The sequence below is a fragment of the Clarias gariepinus genome, chromosome 25 (genome assembly GCF_024256425.1).
Source record: "Clarias gariepinus isolate MV-2021 ecotype Netherlands chromosome 25, CGAR_prim_01v2, whole genome shotgun sequence".
NCBI classification, from domain to species: domain Eukaryota; kingdom Metazoa; phylum Chordata; class Actinopteri; order Siluriformes; family Clariidae; genus Clarias; species Clarias gariepinus.
Window position 1 is genome coordinate 8,555,702 of NC_071124.1, and position 19,645 is coordinate 8,575,346.

General features: G+C 35.2%; 1 protein-coding gene across 3 annotated transcripts in view; it reads right to left on the reverse strand.

Annotated features, from left to right (window-relative positions):
• Positions 1-6,500: 6,500 nt before the first annotated feature.
• septin4b (septin 4b) overlaps positions 6,501-19,645 on the reverse strand; it is a 65,504-nt gene continuing 52,359 nt past the window's right edge. For 2 of the 3 annotated variants that reach the window (XM_053486674.1, XM_053486673.1), the window contains exons 2-11: positions 15,546-15,642; positions 15,355-15,441; positions 14,718-14,841; positions 13,093-13,227; positions 12,335-12,452; positions 11,078-11,179; positions 10,800-10,896; positions 10,427-10,589; positions 10,120-10,219; positions 6,501-7,645 (exon numbers count right to left, since the gene is read on the reverse strand). In XM_053486674.1, coding sequence (XP_053342649.1) covers positions 7,577-7,645; positions 10,120-10,219; positions 10,427-10,589; positions 10,800-10,896; positions 11,078-11,179; positions 12,335-12,452; positions 13,093-13,227; positions 14,718-14,841; positions 15,355-15,441; positions 15,546-15,642 — 1,092 coding nt within the window. In that variant the 3' untranslated portion in view covers positions 6,501-7,576. Of the gene's footprint in view, positions 7,646-10,119; positions 10,220-10,426; positions 10,590-10,799; positions 10,897-11,077; positions 11,180-12,334; positions 12,453-13,092; positions 13,228-14,717; positions 14,842-15,354; positions 15,442-15,545; positions 15,643-19,222; positions 19,367-19,645 lie in introns of all 3 variants that reach the window. The other variant, XM_053486672.1, reaches the window with a different exon arrangement.

Here is a 19,645-nt window from a genome sequence, read left to right on the forward strand (position 1 = left end):
TATTCTTGGCGTCAAGAAAGGAGCAATTGGTTTACAAGCAGGAAGAATACTGACTGAAAGGCAGAGACTGAATGTAGGGGGATGAAAGCCGAGGCGTAAGTGTGATCATCAAAGATGTGTGAAAAGTTCTGAACAGCCTTTTCGAGGAGCAGCGACAGTATGAGGGTGTGAGAATTTGCAATGAATGCTTTCTTTTAAAATGCAAAAATCACACTCTGGAACAAAATGTTATCCCAGTCAAAGCTTTAGTAGACGACAAAAAATGTAGACTGTGTGTGTGAGACCTTTGGCTTTGCATTATCTCAGTAAGTCAAAGAAGCCATCCATGAGGGTTGAGTATCTTATCAAATGTTTATCAGTTAAGCTGTTGTGTTCTTGCTGCTTTACTGTTGCTAATCTCATAAGTTGATTTAATTGCTGAGTCAAACTTTTTCCTGATTTACTTTTTTTTAGCTGTCAGTGTTTTTTTTATGTAATTTATTTCTATAAAATTAACTATATAAGTGTGTAGTATTCAGTAGTTTAAGCAGTATGTGCTTGCAATCTAGAAAAAAAATTGATGCTGTATCAAATTAAGTGATAGTGTTTGCGTGTTTTTTTTTTTGCTTACACACAAAGTAAAGTCACATAACATACTTATATTTATCTTATCCCATTTGTAACATGTATTTAATTTATGCGGATTTAAATGACATTCACCAATCCCTGCAATTGAATTATTTAGAATTTTAAATACACTTTTATGTGATTTCTGGAATGAAACTGGAATGAACCAGCCCCTATCTGTTTTTTTTTTTTCATTCTGAATCAGTTCATTGACTTGTTCCCTAACACTTGAAGATACGAGCCCCTTATGTAACAGTTTTAAGGTTAAACAGTGACGACATTTGTCAACCGACGATGATCTTCACTGATCTAGTTCACTTGTTGCATTGTCAGTGCAGGTATATTAGGATGCCTAAACAGCACTGTCATGTACTCCATCATAGTTGCGAAAAAGTAAATTTTTTTAATACATTTTTTTTTAATGTTTTACTCTGCAAAGCTGCTTTGCGACAAAGACAAAGCTTTTGTTAAAAGTTCTATATAAATACAATTAAATTTAACCTAATATGTGTGTCTTTTTTTTTATAACGTTTAAATATGAAAACTACAACTAAGTTGGTTATCAAGACACAAATGCTTTTTTATAATCACTTAATTATAATCATATTTTAAGTGTATATTTACAAGGTCTTGTACAACACACATTCCACATATTTGAAGAATACCAAAATGATCATACATGTAATTACTGATAGGGAAAGATTTTCTTTTTCTTATGCCTTTATTTCAAGAACATAAAAAGGCTGAGTGAAAAATGTATTACTGATATATGAAGCAGGATTTGGGGGGTGTACATGAGTTTTCAAGGTCTTATTCTCTCTAATGATTTTGCTGTTAATACACGTTAACCCTCTTATTATGCTCGATACAAGCATGACCCATTTCCACTTTGTCCAGTTTGTTCAGTTTATTTGATGTTTCTAAAAAACATTTCAGTTTGATTTTATGAAACAGGGAATTAAAGCTTATTAAACACAACAAAACTAACTGTTATAATTTTATGTGGTTTTGGATGGCTCAGGAAATAATTTCATCAAACAAATATGTTTTCCATTATGAGCTATATAGTCCAAGAGAACATACTGTACTGTTTTTCAAATTTCTCATAAAAGAACAGCACATTTAAATTTTATCTCTACGTTTTCCTGTGAATGATCTGTTAGTTTATTAAAGATGACAAAACAAGCACATTAATAATAACTTATGATTTGTCATACTGTCATTTGTCATACGCTGTCTGCGTTCAAGTCATGTAAGGAATAAGACACAGCAGATTGTGGAGAACATCCAAGAGACGACTGCAATAAATAGTAATTTCCTCACCAGTTTCTCTCACTGCTGCTCACTCAATCAGGTCTTTCTCTCTCTCTCTCTCTCTCTCTCTTTCTTGCTGTGTTACATTTGATGTTGACAATTAAGGTGGACTACTTGTATTACCTATTAAACTTAAACCAAATTCAAATTTCATTTGTTATGTAAAAAACACACACACAATATAAAATGCAGTAAAATGCTTATGTGACCGCCTGTGACCTAAAATGGAAAAATAAAATAGAATGAAAAGATTTTACTATAATAAAAGGGATATTGCACTAGAGAATATAATTAAAATAAAGAAAGAATTTTCAATGAGGAAAAATTTTTTTTTTTACATGGAATATACAAATTTACAAAAGTTACAAAGTAAAACAATTAAATAAAAATGTATAAAAGTATATATTTTACACACAATTATCTGAATCATAATGTATCTTAAATGGACATGAAAAAGTTAATCCCAATGTTATAACCACACAAAGGAAATACATCTATCTTCCTCATCACGTTCATTAACCTTTTTTTCCCAAGTAAACAAACCAGAGTCTGGTTTTTCCATTAACGTCATAAAGTTTGATGGGACACAAATTACTAAGGACTCAAAAGAATTAGGGCAAATGTCACTTTGTAAAAGCCTTTCCTCTTGGTTTAATGTGTAGTCTGTAAGCTTGTGATGTGCATGTTCCCTGTTTGTTCTTATTTCTAGTCATTTGTATCGCGTAATACATGAGCTGATAAACAAGGAGAAGTAGTCAGTTTGGAACAGAGAACATGACCAACCACCTATACAGCTATAAAGAAGGCCAGAGGGCAGATTGTCAAAAATCAATAGGTAAACTACTAAAAGTGTCAATGATTATTATACAAAATATAAACAGTATAACGATTCCACAGTAAATAAAATTATATATTTACATGCAGCAGATTAATTTAACCATTCCTTTTAGCTTGTTAACCAGTGCAAGTAGAACTTCAGTGAGAGATTAATCATGAACTCGGTTCTAATATTGTACTAATATTTAGTTTGGCAGTTCCTGATGTCCAACTGTGCTAAAGGCACAAAGCGCAAATAAACACCCACACATGAACTTTTATTTATGATCTTTGGCTCTTGGGAAGTTTTAATGCAGCACAGAAACACCATTATACAATTTAATGAAGAAAGGAAGCAGAAGTAATAAAAAAAATATAATTAATTACTTAATACTACAGTGATCAGATGCTGTATGTCATATTGGCAGAGTTATCAAGCGGAGCAGTGTATTTATTTCATTTTAATGATTTAACCACATAAACATTATCCCATCAGGATAACTTAAGCCTGATTTATGCTTCTGCATCATGTCTATGCGGAATCTATGCTGTCTATGCTATGCTGAGCATTTATACTTGTGCGCTGATGTGTCTGTGTTGCTCTGCAATTGCAAAGCAAAATCTCGAACTGGCTGTGAAGTTTCTGAGCCACTGTATTGAATATCTTTACTACCTTCTGGTTTGTGATTTTTGGTTTATTACAGACAATGGCAAATGAAACTGAATGCATCTTGTTGGAATTGGAGCTAAAAGATGCTGAACAGCATGTACTTTTACTGAAATTACTGCAACTCGAAAATGAGAAGAGATCTGATGAAATTGTTAGTGCCATATTCAACCGAGTTAAAAAACAGAAGCGAAGAAGAAGCTGGAAATATTTGTTCCTAGAGACCAATTACAGATGTGTCTGCTTCTCCACGAAATAGTAGTTACACTAGCTACGCCGTAGAGGACGGTGTAGTGTACATGGCTTGGACTTGACAAGGAAGCATAAATCAGCCTTTATGCTTATGTGGCGTAGTTTTGGGTCCTGAGTTCAGCCCTGAGGTGAGAACTTGTTTATGTTCGCCATGTCCGCAAAGGATTTCCTTTGGGTTTTAATGTTTCTTTCCACCTCCCAGGAACTTAGGAGTAGATGAACTTGCACCTTTAAACTGTCTTTGTACTTGTGTATTTTACTTACAGTGCATACATATCAAAGATCAAATTCATTCTTAGTCTCATTTAAAGCCATGCCACTGAAACAGGGATCAACAAAATAGTTTTAAATGGTAAAATAACACTATTTAAAAATGACTTTAATTAAGTACATTAGTAATTTTCATGTCATGCAATCATCTTATCATTAAAATTAATTAATGCAGTATTTACTCAGATGGAAACTTTAAAAGAACCTTTAATTAGTCTTTGTATCAACTGATTTTTTGCAGGTTTCAGAAATCAGTTGTTGTAAAGAGCTATAGCATGCATTAGACAAAATGATGAACAACATCCCTAAGTAGTGTTATCAGTGAAATCTTAATAGTAAAGTATAGTAATTTATAGTGAAGTATAGTGGCACCATGATCACCTTTCCTTGATTTTGTTTGATTGACTATATACTGTACACTATTACAGGATGACTACAAATACACACTAGAGGTAATATGAGGGGTGTTCAGGTCAAACTGGGACTTGTAATGCAATTTCCTCTGAATAAAGGTATGGAATGAACCAATAGTTATTTACAGAAGACTTCAGGCACAGTATCGTGGTGACACTTTCAGCCAAAGTAAAATATCTGAATGATGCAAATGTTTTAAAGAAGTAAGTGAGTGCATGAATGATGATCCTGGCTGGAGTGGCTTATAGCCCATTGCAGTCTTTCCCTAGAACATTTAATGGATAACTTGTCACTGATTTGTGGATGACACAAATCTGTCTGTGGAAACTGTACAAACCACTTACACATTACAAAAGAAAAACTAAGATAATGTTTACTTATTATATGAAAAAAATTATTTAGTTTGCTCAAAGTGTAAAATAAGTAAAATACTGGACTAACAACTCTGATGAACGAAATGAAAAAATCTCAATTAAATCTATATTTTTAGCAAATTATACATAAATGAAACTAAACATGTTCTTATCTGTCTAGTGAACATTTGAAAATATGCTTCCTCAGCATTAAATAAATCAATTTCACCATGCGAGATGAGATTTTTTTTATTACCTCAAAGAATATGCTCTAGTCATTTTTTATCTTCACAAATAACCCTTATACAATATCTTTAATGCATTTATGAAACCCAAGTAAAGATGTTCATAAAAAAAAAAAAAAAAAACAGAATCCAAAACCATATATTATTGTTCCCTTTATAATACCAGAGCAACTGCTGAGACCTAAAATTGCTTAAAATGATAATGAAAACAGTTAACAAAAACCATGGGGCCAAAATTAACTTAAAATTCCTTCAGGTAAAATGTCCATCTCAGGTGCCTCTTTACAAAAACAGTCAGAAATTATATGCATTTGTTTTTAAACACACAATTTTTTTCCCAACAAATATAAATTGGTAATCAATTGCATGATATTTTTAGACACCCATTAAAATCTCCAGAAATAATAAGGGGAAAAAAAAGCTAATAAAAAATAATAATATGAGGGGTTTATAATCCTTCAAAATAAAAGTACAATGCAGGATCATGAGAAAAAGATGATTTTTTTTTTTCATAAATATATGTTTCTCACAGTGGGTTTTTAATTAAAAAATGGCAGTATGTAAATTAGATATGTACCAATAGATATGTTTTATTTTTATCATTTTAAGGGCTAATCTTTTTATGACTTATTACTAATTACTACAAATCTATACTGATTTCTAGATTTTTTATATTTATTTCTAATCAAAATTGTGCCTTAAACTATATAGTAACCAGAGTGTAGCATTATATAGTAACATCAGGGAATTTAATAGCATCTTTTTTTCTCCCGAATTAGAAACTATTTCTTACTGGTTAATTTTATAAAGTCGATTTGAAATCAAAACGCGACCTATGAACTGAAAAACAGCCCTTATATTAACCTTCCTTTATTTAACTTGGAAATCTTCATAAATTTGGAAATGTAATTTCGCTCTAAAATGTCCTGATTTCATTTGTTTTTCAATTTTTTGTAGTGTTGGCATTTGAAAACATCATGATCTTGATTAAATACGAAGGTTAGGCACAAAAAAAGTATTGCAACTTCATTTCATTCGTAAAAACACCATTTAAAAAAAAAAAAACAATGTTAAAGACAGAGTTTCTTTTGTCCACTCAACACTAAGTGTCTTCTCTTTTGTTAATTAAAGGTCTGCATTTATGGAATGCTGCAACTTTCTTGAAAAATCTTTTCCAAAAAAAACAAACAAAAAACAAACAAACAGAAAAAACAGCCTTATTAAGAAAAATATTGTTCTACAGTACTTCAGTTATTATTATTCCTATAAGAAAATAAAACAGTGTTGACCTATGTAAGAAAACATTTCATTTCTTTTGTAGCCATACAAACAAAAGCATGTACATACAGTACAACAAAATGCAGTCATTTAACAAAAATAATACAAATAATATACCACGATGTAGAAAAAATTAAATTATTTGTTGTTTTTATCCTATGAATGAGAGCTAATCCAGGAAATTAAGTATGTTTAATGTCATATAAATGAAGGGTGCCACTCGTAGCTTTTGCTCCCTCCCAATATAGCCAGAAAAAATTGTTTCAGAGATTTTTTTTTTTGTTGTTGTTTTAATCTGACACAATAGTTAATTTTGCTGTTGTTGGGGAATTCCTTTTTGCTGCAGTGGTACCATCAATGACACATCTTTTGTGTCCAAGAGGAAAGATTTTTACAAAGTGACATTTGCCCCAATTCTTTTAAGTCCTGATTAATTTGGGTCCCATCAAACTTGCTATTAGTGTAAAAACCAGACCCAGTCGTCAATGTGATGAGGAACATAAATGTATCTCCTCGGTTTTAACATTGGGATTAACCTTTTCATGTCTATTTGAGATACATAATGATGCAGATAATGATGTGTAACTTTTTTACATTCATTTTTATTTTAATCCTGTTTAATTTTGTAACTTTTGTAAATTTGTATATTCCAACTCAAATTTGACATTTTTTATATAAATTTTTTTTCTCTTTGGAAATTCTATCTATAATTTAATTATATTCAAACATGCACCTTCCCATATAAAGTAAACATACTTATAAAAAAAAAAATAATAATAAACTGTCAGTGGTACCACCCTAGCAACAAGGAAAAAAGGACAAATTTATTGTTTGGTATGTTTATTTGTAAGTGAAAAAAAAATTGCTTGCACTCTAAGAGAGTTAAACAAAAATCCCAAGAGAATAACTTGCCTATTTTTGTCATTTGTTATATCTGATTCTTCATTTCAGGTACTGTTGTGTCTATTACAGCAACTATGTTAGATTTTTGTTATTTTAGTACACTACACTAAAAAGAAAGGGCATCTTTTATATCTTTTTTGATGTCCATAAGCTGGCCAAATGCTTTCACAAACAACAACATTTTTTTTTTGGCATATTCTTTGTCATGTCTGTATCAGCTTTAATGCTATTGGACTGCAGAGAAGGGCATGTTTTCGTCAGCACTTAATGACACCTAGTGGAACTCCAAAGCCACTAAACTCACACATACGGAGACAGAGTGGATCTGGACATGGAGCATGCTTTGTGCACTACGTTTGGAGCTTCACTTAGCAGAAAGTGGTCTGATCAAATGTCCCAGGCATGAAGGTCAGGCAGTAAAGTGGCATCGTGGCAAAGGTGGCTGGCACATGCAGGGGTTAATAGGCTTCTTTTTGGGTGTGCATCTGCTCCTGAATCTTCTGCAGCATCTCCTGCATCCGCCGCAGCTGTAATAACAGGGGAAAACAAAGGGAAAATTATTTCACCAACAGTGAAGGAGTAAAAATGCTTATGCCTTGCATTTTAACTTGTCGCATGTTCTCGAGGGGAACTTTGGACACAGCTCAATAGGCAATCGATAAACTTTTTACTTCACAGATTGCTTAACCCTTACTGCGCAAGAATCACACCCAGTTATAGTATAGAATCGATACCAATAGTGTTGGGTCATCACAGAATCAACATTAGCTTCCAAAATGTCCAAAAACAAAGAGATAAGAATGTGCAAATGCTGACATCTCAAGTCTAAAGTTTAAACACTAAATACGTCTTTTTTCATATTATTAAAACAAAGACAGATTTTTTTCCCCCCATGTGCTTTAAATAAGAATTAGATAGACAAATCTGTTTGAAAGGCAAATTAATGTTTAATGAGAAAATCAAATAACTTAATATCACACAACCTTGGAGATTTGTATGAAGAAAATGCAACTGTAGCCTTTTATCCATTCAGCTAAATGTATAGGAACAGCAATCATCTAAAATCTTTTCATTCACAGTGGGTTTGGGGTACAGAAAAGATGCTAATCCTACCTGTAAAGTAAGACTTAGACATGAGGGTACCTTGTTAGGATTAATCACAAACTCCAAAAAATGATGATGAAAATCTGACAATTCTGCCAAGAACTGCGTTCAGATTGGACAATAGATATCCACACAAAAATGCTTAAATGGCATACAGCTGTTTTCTTATAAAACTGCACAAACCTGTGTCTAAAACTCCTGATTTTTAAGCGATGAGTTTTCACTCCAAATGTTGACTTTATTTTATTACACTTTATGGCTCTTTATAGAAGTTTCTTTTATGCAAAAATATTTTTTAAAGTATCTTTCGCTTATGCCATATACATAAGCAATGCCCTGTACAATAGGCTTCTTTTGGACTAACCAGCCCTGTGTCCATAAGAAAACCACTTGTTAGTGAGGCTAATCAGAAAAAAGAAGGCAAAAAGCAAAAAAGAGAGCATAAAGGTGAGTTCAGATTGACCCCATTCCAAAAAGCGATGGGTGCATTCTCCACAACAGGGATGGGAATCACCTACAGTAGAAACGGCTGATACGATATTATCGCAAAACATAGGTTGCCGATTCAATCTGCAATTTCATGTGATTCTACATGTTCCACATGTAATTTTATAAGTATGCAGATTCAATACTAAAAATTCTCTTAGATTTTGTTACAATTAAACTAATTTTACAAATAATTTGCTTTTACCACACAAGATGTTGTGCTGCCTGCCAAGGTGTGAATAGTTTAAAGCACACCATCTGTAGGGTTCTAGAGGAACTGCAATATTTTACCATAGCGGACATTGTACTATGATCTTGGGTAGCTTCAGTTGGTCAGGTCTCGACTCAGTCAGCTGATGACCTGAATGTACTGAATGATCAAGTTATCCAATAAGTGAAGTTTTTCTTTACTGGAGACATGGGGATATTCCAGGACTCGATATTTTTATACAGGAAAATACTACAATGAACATTTTGAATATTTCTGGTTTTAACAACACAAATATAATATGGTACAAATATGTACATAAAAAAAAGAAACAGAGTAAAGCAGTAAGGTGGCCATGCTTGTGAATACTGAGTTTAGGTGTTTCAGACTGACAGCAGTAGGTTTGGAAGCTTTTAATCACCTTCAATCTATAACCTTTAATCACTTTCTGTCTATAAAGCTACTTTAACATTAGATAGTTGCTTCTATAAAAGACTTCAAGAAACTCTAATGTTTCAATATTTTCAATGTACATGAGGTCCTTAACTACAGATGTTTTATAATAGACGAAGAACAGTTCAGGTACGGATAAGTAATAAATAAATAAATAAATAAATAAAAAGAAAGAAAGCCTGACATTATGTATTATTACTGGCAATCAAGCTAGAAAATAATCCAACCTATTATAAGTTTCCCTAGCTACTATATCTAACCCTGGGTCTAAAGTGCATAACTGAGGATTTGTATAGGCTTCTGGAACTACAAAACTAAACTTTGGCCCTTAAGGCACGTTTTAACTAGGGGAACAAAAAAAAAAGTCTACATTAAAAAAACAAAAAAAAACAAAACATAAATTAAAAAAGTGTGGCTCAAAACTTTTGCACAGTACTTTATACCCAGTACTTTATGCTCATCTACACCCATCATTAACAGGGTCAACTTGGACTTGGAAGTTTATGATTTTATTTCATTCCAAGTGACCAGCGAGGACTTCATTCGAAGAGTGGTAAGAGTTTATGACCAGTTTATTTTGGTAGGAGTTTATGACCAGAGACCAGCTTTAGATCTGTGGCTTTAAGGAAACTCTTTGTTATTTCTACTCGACTCAAATGGTCTGGAGGTCAGTGTGTGTGTGACTGCAGGAAGACCAGAGCATGACTCTGTTTCTGTATCATGATTGGCCGGGCAGGACGACGGCCGTACCTCTTCATCTTTCTCGCGGATCAGTTTTTCTGTCTCTGTGTCTGCTGTGTTGGGACCTGAGGGAATGGGGAAGTCTGTGCCGCTCTCTCTAGTGAGTTTGCTGTTTAAAACACACACACACACACACACACAAAGCATTAGTATCTATTTCACGGTGCTACACCCTGGAATGGAAAAATATTTAAATAAATTTTTAATAAAAGTTTTTCTTTCTTTCTCCCCTGGTTTAAAAAAATAAATATATATATATATATATATATATATATATATATATATTTAAGAAAGAGAGCGTGTGTGTATTTCATACTTGCGGTTGCGCTCTTTCACCACCATGCGTGTCATGCTTTGGATGCACTGAGCCCTGTAGTTCTCATAGTGAGTTTCCCGCGTCACGTCCTTCAGGTCCTGCATGTGTGTGCGCACCAGCATGTTCCTCAGCTTTATGAAATCACAGTGTGCAGTGTTCTCCACTGAAAAACACATATTAATAATGATAATTCTAAGTTAATATCAAAAACTGATCTAAGACTGATAATCAGACTTAAAGGTCACAATGTTATTATATTACCAGCATGTGCATTAAAAGGCAGATGTTGTTCATCTGCTTATTTTATTATTACCTAATTAATTAAATCACATTTGATTCCAAAATTGTTTATAGAAATGTCTGAACATATTACCCTCTACAATGCCCCAGGGGTAAAGACGACCCCGGACTCTCTTTCCTTTTGCCTCCACGACTGTGTTACTGCCGATCACTGCAAACGGGATGCACTCCTGCAAAGCGAGGGAGGGGGAGGGACAGAGAACAAAGTAATCATTAGGAGAAGAGAGGCTTTGCAGTAGCATCTGCTGCACTGCAGGTGGTTTTCATTCTCCATCTTTCTCTGTTCTTTTCAGAAACGCTTATGTGCACACACAGAGGCCTCTCCGATATAGATGAATCACACGCACGCACCTTCAGTTCCTGATCTTGCTGTTTGAAATCCTCATCCTCATCTGAATCACAATCAGGAAACTGGTAGATTTTAATCCCGTATTGCTCGATTTCCTCTCGAATCTAAAGAAAGGAGTGTTAGAGGATTGTAAGTTATAACAAGATCGCCAATACAGAATGATAACACAGATTTTGGTGAAATCTGCGTATGGATTTGAATAGAAAGGATCATAATAAACAGATACGCTATACATTACGGGAGCTTTGCAGGTATTAAGACTCCACAAGCATGCACAGCCTAGACTGGATCAGCATCAGAGAATTCTTCTCCCATTTTACCGTTCATTCACACAGCTGGCTCAAGCCTTTAAACATTTTCACTTGTATGTGTATTATATGAGAAAAGCATGATGCTCATATAAGTGGATCATTTCATTTCTAATTGAATTCATTCTATTTATGTGAAAAATATCAGCCTACAAAAAAGATCAGAATCTTTTTGCTGAACCTTCACATTAGGCAGCCCTATAAATCACTGTGCTAAAATAAACTAGGCATGGACTAGTGTTTGGACTAGTCATCTTTGCTAACTTATAACTAATTGATGCATCAAAAGAAGCTTTTCTATACACCACAATACTGTAAACAAAAAGCAGACAATTATGAGAGCAAAAACTACCTTTATTTCTCTATATAATCCCCTGCTGCTTTTTCTCAGAATGCCAGAGCCATTAACAGACTGTTTGATTCACTTGTGAATCTCTGGCCTCTCAGGAACTCCTTTAATCGTCCAAACATATAGAAATAGCTTGGAGTGAGATCAGGACTTTACAGAGGATGTGGCAGCTGAGTTCCTGTATAGTGGAAGTGGTGCTTATGAATGATCATGTGTACAGTTCCCACAAACAGCCATGCAAGTCTGTTCTGCAAGTTTGTGACAAGTGATCTATTGATTTTCAAGGATCAAGTGTTCCACTTGCTGAATGTTCACAGGAATGACTGCAGTGGGCTCTGAGCCACTTAACGGACGTACGGCCTTCTTTAAAATGTTTGCACCACTTAAATGTTTCAAGTCTCGTTGTACTGTGCTTTAGGTTGATCAGTTTTATGCCTCAGTTTGTCACAAGTCCCGGTTTGACTTGAACACCCTCAAATACATGCATCATGTGGATTCAATTAAAAATCCTCTGATAAAGGGTTAAAATATGTTCTTCTAACATAACCTCAGGTAATACAACACAGGACTGAAAAAGTCACTTTTATGTTTGCGAAACCTGCCTTAATTTTCTTTTTCTTGACCTCACTAGGTGTAAGTGTATCCGCCTTGGCCAAGACTGGCACAATGTTGACCTTTTCATGTAGGGCTCTCATAAACTCCACATCCAAAGGCCTGAGACTAAAAGAAAAAAAGAAAAAAAAAGGTGAACACACACACTAAACTGGATTGATGAATGTGTTTACTTTTATTGATGCAGCTTATTACCTTTTCCTAACTGAGACATTGTATGTTTTGACCCTTATGATTTAACAGCTTTTTTAAAATATAGCAGCAAAATGACCAGAGTTGTAAAATCTCATCACAGCAAGCGACTTGTCGTTAATGTAAAAAAAAAAAAAAAAAGTGGAAAGTGTTTTATATTGAGGGGGAAAATATAATGAAATTGGGATTATGTAGAAACCTAATACAGTTTTGACACAATTATTTGCAATAAATAAATAAATATTGCATTTCATATCTACAAACACAAAACGAGTTTAAATATATAACTGCTTTAAAAAAAAGAGAGGGGTTTGGTTCTTTTCTTATAAAGATTGAGTTTTCTCTCTGGAGCAGAGCTTGAGCAGAAGGTGACCTCTCAGACAGTTGTAATTACTACACTTTGGCACTAGAGGGCGACCATGAATTAATAAAAACAAGGTCTGCTACACGTGACAAACACATCCCAACATAAATCATTTGAATGAAGTTTTAAATGAGTCTATGAGTATATTTCTAAATATTGAAGGTGTGACTGTGTTAATGTGTGCTCTTATACCCATGGCCAAAGGGTGAAATGAAGTAAAGACAGCAGTGCACACGGTTGTCCTGAATGTTTTTGCGGTTCAGGCCACTCTCGTCTCTGAAGTACTGCTCAAACTGTTGGTCAATATAATCTGCTACTGACTTCCAGCTGAAATCACAACACACACACACACACACACACACACACACCCCGTTAACAATTGATAAACAAGTTTATTATAATTCTACTTATTATTATTATTATTATTATGACTGTTGTTTTTGTTAATAACGTATAAAATGTAAGCATAAGGTATATATATATATATATATATAAGATGTTAAGTTAATGTATATTGTATAATGTAAATTGTAATAATAATTACATTTACCCACAAAAGAATTTCAAAAATAATGCATAATTTAAATAAATATGTGTACTTTTAGTTATTGTACAAAATGAAATACCCAACTTTAAAAAATAATTTTGTTTAACCAAAATTACTAATAATTAAATTAAATTACATTTAATAGGGGGAAAATGCATTCTTAAGTTAAATCTAAAATCTCGATATTTTGCTTCCCCTCTATGTCAAGCAGAGGATTTTTATGAGAAATACTATTAAGAAAAAAACAAATATATTATAAACATAGAACAGGTCAGTATAGATCACTTGTATTTTGAAATACACAAACCTGCCATTTCATTAGGTACTGTATACCCAATAGGTCATCTAATCAGGCAATCACATGACAGCAACTCTATGCATTTAGCCACGGTCAAGATGAACTGACCATGTTTGACCAACTTTAAACTGAGCATGCTATCATGTCTATATGGGCCAAAATCTCTAAGGAATGTTTTTAGCACCTTGTTGAATCTATGATATGAAGAGGTAAAGCAGTTCTGAAAGCAAAACACGGTGTAACCCTGTGTACAGAGGCGGACTGGCCATCTGGAGCACCGGGAGTTTTCCCTGGTGGGCCGCTGGCTAATGTGGGTTGGCCTAGTCAGTACGCAAATATATATAAAAAATGACGGAAACCATAATATTGCATCACTTTTCTATGCAGGTAAATAAGTGCGTTGATTGAACGGGCGCTACAGACAAAGAGCATGTGTGTGTGTGCACGCGAATGTATTGCCCTCTCTCCCTAATAATTAGTTTGGTCTATTCCATACTGTCTGTGTTCTTAACACGCTCCCTTTCACTTTTAATTTAAAGAGGGCGAAATATAGATCCTTTCTCCATATAGCAAATTTCTTCAAGCAAATAAATATAAATTTCCATGGATGAGAAGGGGGGAAGGTGGATCCCACCTGACTAGCTAAAATAGCCTTTTATAGTTTTATATGTTGTTTGTATTAATGTTCTTTCCTTTGTTTTTTTTATTTTTTATTTTACAAATATTGCCTAAAATATGTTTAGTGATAATTAAAATAATTTGCTTAAATATATGATATAATAATTAGTTAAAAACTAATCTCCACATTAATATGCCAATGTATTTTGATGTGGGATTTGATGGGCTGCTGTGGGCCAGGAAGTCCAGGGCCACGTTTTGGTCCCAGTGGGCCCCTGTCTGTGTACCTGTGGCCGGTAAGTGTTTATATTTATTCGTCAGTGGAACAATTTTGATGGACTGTACAACCCGTACCACTCAGTGTTGTTAACTGCATCCCCAAAGCCTGGCGTGTCCACGATGGTGAGCTTGAGTTTGACCCCCTTCTCCTCGATGTCCACTGTGTGCTTCGTGATCTCCACAGTCTGGGTGATCCGCTCTGGAACAAAAACAGGCGGATCATTTCTACAAATTCACTAAAGCAAAATGTACTGTAAATATGGTCTACATAAAAATATGATTATAATAATAACAGCCTCCATCTTATTGTCTTGATAATAATGAGAGTAAGCACACACTTTTTAAGGGCATATTTGGTCATCTATTAAGGAATATTGAAAAAAGGTCAACACTGGAGACGATATCATGACCCGAGTGTTTTACTTTTAAATTTTAAACTGGCACTGTTTGTCCTATTAGCCAATCATTCGATTTGAAAACTTAGACATAAACATAACCTTATTTCCTAAGCTATTTTAAGATCACCCTATAAGAATAAGATATTATCTAATTTTGCTAGTACAGGACCTAAAAAGAACCCCATAAAAATATGTGATCTAGGTTCATTCGTGTACAAAAGAAACGTTCTGAGCAAATAATACAATGGGACTGGTGCACATACTCACACGTTCCCTTGCATAATAGATTTACGATTCGACCGCATCTGGATTACCTTCAGCGTTAAGAAGTTTTCTATCTTTGTAGAGATCTGTGAGGAAGAGGCTGTTAACCAGGGTGGACTTGCCTAATCCAGATTCCCCTGTGTAAAAGAACACAGAGATCCAGTGAGAAGAAATCAAATGAGTGAGGCCACCGAAAGAAACATTAGACACCTCAGTAGAATTACAATCAGCTTCATTTTACCTGCTACCATCAGAGTGAAGTCGAAGCCCTTTTTCACAGATTTGCGGTGCACTTGATTAGGCAAGGTTGCAAAGCCAACATACTCTTTATCCTGGTCCTGTGCAAAATAAAATAGCATGGATAAGGGGGAAAAACAGAGAGAGAAAGAGAGAGAGAAAGAGAGAGAGAGAAACCTGCAGTTAGCTATATCATAGACCGAACATCTAGGCAGCCAAAAAAAAAAGCCTGGCAGGAAACAAGACCTGAGTGTGGTATTTCAGAAAATAACATAATATGGGATGCCTTTAGGTTTTGCCTATTTTAGGCTCAACAGCAATGCAAAGTTACTCTGTAGTTGAGAAACCAAATGGTGACAAAATTGGGCGGATGGAACGAACATTATAGAAGCAGCCGCCTTCAATTAGGTCAAATTACAAGTATGAAAAAGACCACCAGCATTTTAGACATGTGCAATCTACAGCATGTCAGATACACCACTGACGATCCAAAGCCACCCCCCAAAAAAGAAATATACATACTGTATACCAGCCATTCATTTATTCACTGTAACCGTTTATCCAACTCAGGGTGGTGGTAAATGCAAAAGCATTGGGTGCAAAGAGGGAATACACCCAGCTAATCACAGGACATCTCACACACATCACAGGACATCTCACACACATCACAGGACATCTCACACACATCACAGGACATCTCACACACATCACAGGGCCTGAACTGTACCCACGCCAAACTACACCCAGACAATCATCCTGAAGCTCTTTTGATTATGCTAAAAAAAAAGGGGATATTACAACAATAGAATAGCAAACAAAAAGTTGTCTACTTTTCCAGTCTGCCTTTTCTATCTACTGTGTTTCAAGTCAGCGGTCAAGAATCCCCATCTCAGACACATTTAGAAACCTAAAAAGCATGAAATACATGCAAGTCCAATGAAATCAATCTTTAAGATAATTTAATTACTAATTATCCATGAAAATAATTGGCTGTGTAACCTCACTCTAAATACAAAGAACTTTCCCTAGCAAAAATATTGACGTACCCAGGGAACTTATTTTAAATTACAAAGAGCGCAGGCTGAGAAGTTCAGTTTTAAAGTCAACCTAGTTATGAGAAATCAGATTTTTGGAAGGATTTTGCCGATTTTATTATTTATTCATGGTCCTGTAATCATCCGAAACAAAAACTTGCCTTAACCCAGCTTGCTTCTAATTGTCTAAATATGATGGGAACTTATTCAAACACTGAATCACATCCAAGAGTATAAATATAACTAAAATTCTTGAACCATATTTGTGGAGGTGATAGAAAATCAGTCTAGGTTGGCTTGAGTTTGGCAGACTAGCTTGCTTAATTGCTTTATTGGTTGGTTGAAAAGGTGAATGATCAATTACTTTTGATTACTTTGAACGACTGATTCTTTCATTTGCATGATTGATTGACTGCTTAGTTCATTCATCTTTAGTAAATAGTTTATCCTGCGCAGGATTGTTGTGGATTCAGATCCTGTTCTTTGACGGTTGGGTACGAGGCAAGAATATACCTTGGACTCTTTTTTACACATGGGACAATTTCGAGTAGCCAAAACACAATCCACAGCACGGTTTTGGGAAGGAAGCCAGAGAACCCACAGGATTCCTTTACAGACACGGAGAGGGCCTGCAAAACTCTGCATGTAGTAATCCGACCTCAAGAATGAGCAGGGGACCCTGAAGCTGCTTCACTACTGTAAAACACTACTACATGCCTAGGCAGGAAAATATGATGCGAGGTTATTTGCCTTATTTGCCTAAACTAAATATTGCCGTTAAAGTGATGCATCATACCCAAGTACAAAAAGTGAAAACCATTTTTTACTAATTTAATTCTTTTCAACTGCAACAGTCACACATTTATCTTATCCTTAAAAGCAATTCCTGAAAATATGATTTGTTCCATTCAAATGCATATTGTTATAGAAAATCCTCTCCGCAGCATTACCTCAATGGAGTTGTACGGGTCAAAACGACCCCATGGACTCTTAGGCCTGGAAGGGCTGAGAGGTGATGGGCTGAAGGGAGGTGGCAGATCCACATATCCAGCAGGGGTATTGCGCTTTGGGTAAGGTTCAACTTCCACTAGAGTTTTTCGTAAAGCAGGAGGCCTTAAAAATGTGGATGCTTCCTCAGCATGGGGACTCTCATGACCTTGAGATTCACAAGGGGCAAATGGGTTCCAATCTTCCACAGAGTGATGTTCCATGATAGTCTCAAGCTCAGAGTCCTCTGAATCTCCCTTGGTATGGCTTGGGTCCTGGGGGTCGGTCGGATGTGGCGTAGGTTGATGTATGTTTGTTCAAAAAGAATTGTATAAAGGGATAAGTGTGTAAATTAGGGAAATAAGGTGGGTCAAGGGGAAGGGATATACAAGAGATGTTATAGTTGGTAAATGAAAAGTGGTTGTAGTAGCAAGCCAAAAGAAATTACCAATCATTTAAAGTCAGCAAAAATATTTTATTTCATGTTAAAAGCAACAGTCACCATAGATATTAGACATTATAACAAAACTGATTAAAGAATGTATTGCTTTAGTTACGGTTGTCCTTCAAGAGGGTTGTTATGAAATAAACTCATAAATGAGTATGATATATTGCTTCTTAAGTGTATCCAGATTAGAATCTGTTCACTCAGCATATTCCCATTTCCAGATGGACGAATTGGACAAGTTGCATTACAGCAGGTGTTGATTGAAAGTGCACACATGGCCCCCAAAACCACTGTATCAAAACCTGACAGATCCTGGATCAACCCAGAAGCACTTTTTAAGTTTAGAGACCATGTGAAGAAAAACTAAGGAGGTAATTTAAAACACAAAATTACACATAATCTCATCTGGCCTACAGTAGAGAAGACCCTGAGGTAAGCGTTCCTAGAAATTTCCAGCTTGCATTAATTCCAGCTGCTAAATAGACGTTTCACAAGGCCAAAACGTGCCGAACTGAAAACCACTGGAAATGTCATTGGAGGAACCATTAAGCTGGTCAGGTTTCGAGGTCGGTCCATCCTAGGTTGATGAATTATACAGTGCCACAGAGCAGGACAGCAGGCTTGAAGAGCAGAAGCTCAGGAAAGTCTCACTGACTAGCATTATGTAGCGCTTGAAGTGGACCGATTATGCCAATTGCAGTCTCATTTTGAACAATCAAATGAGTTTTCTTTTTTGTGTATGTGTGTGTGTACAGTATATGTGAGTATATGTATGTATACGTGTGTATGAGCCGACAAAATTTAAATGAAGGGAAACAACTTCTTATTTTTTGGATCAAACTATGTTGATCAAACTAATAAAGTTTCCTGCCTGGTATGATGTCATACATAATTAGTATGATGCCATACATACCTTAATTTTTAGAAAAGTTTGTGCCTAATAATAACAATAATAGTACAAAACTAAATATATTCCACATTTAATTAAGTAGTAATACATAAATATAAATTATTAAGTATTTAAAGTAATTGAGTTGGATAGTCAAATTTAATCCAAACTGTTGTTGTTGGCCATTCAGCTGTTTCTGGCAAAGGGTTGCCACAGTGGACCATCTTGGCATACAAGCTGGGCACAGTCATATACTTGACGACAAAGGTTAGTGTCAAAACCAGGAAACGGATTCATGAGAGCTATGGAATGGTTACCAGTACCTGCTGTTCTTCAACCTTGTTTGGTTTAGGAGATGCTGGAATGGTGTCCTGGTCATCAGACTGCACATCACTGTGACAGTCCTCGATTGTTTTCCATTGCTCATTGTCCTCCATTGCTACAGGGGCTACTGTGCAGTCTGCCATCTCCACACAGGAAGGACGCAAATGGGGCAAAGGGGAAGTCAAGGTGAATATGTAAGAATGGCAAGGGACAAGAGTATATTATGTCACAGCCATTTGGGGAAAATTGAAGAGACAGGGAAAAGAGGAGAAAAAAATGTCATGGTGTTTCACACCTGGATGCTAAAATTGTGAAGGGTGCCAAAAAAAAGCAACTCAAGCTGTCTACTTGAGATATGCCTGGGAGCGTAAAACATTCAAAAGTGGCTTGCATACGGCAGGCATTTCTATAATATATCTAAA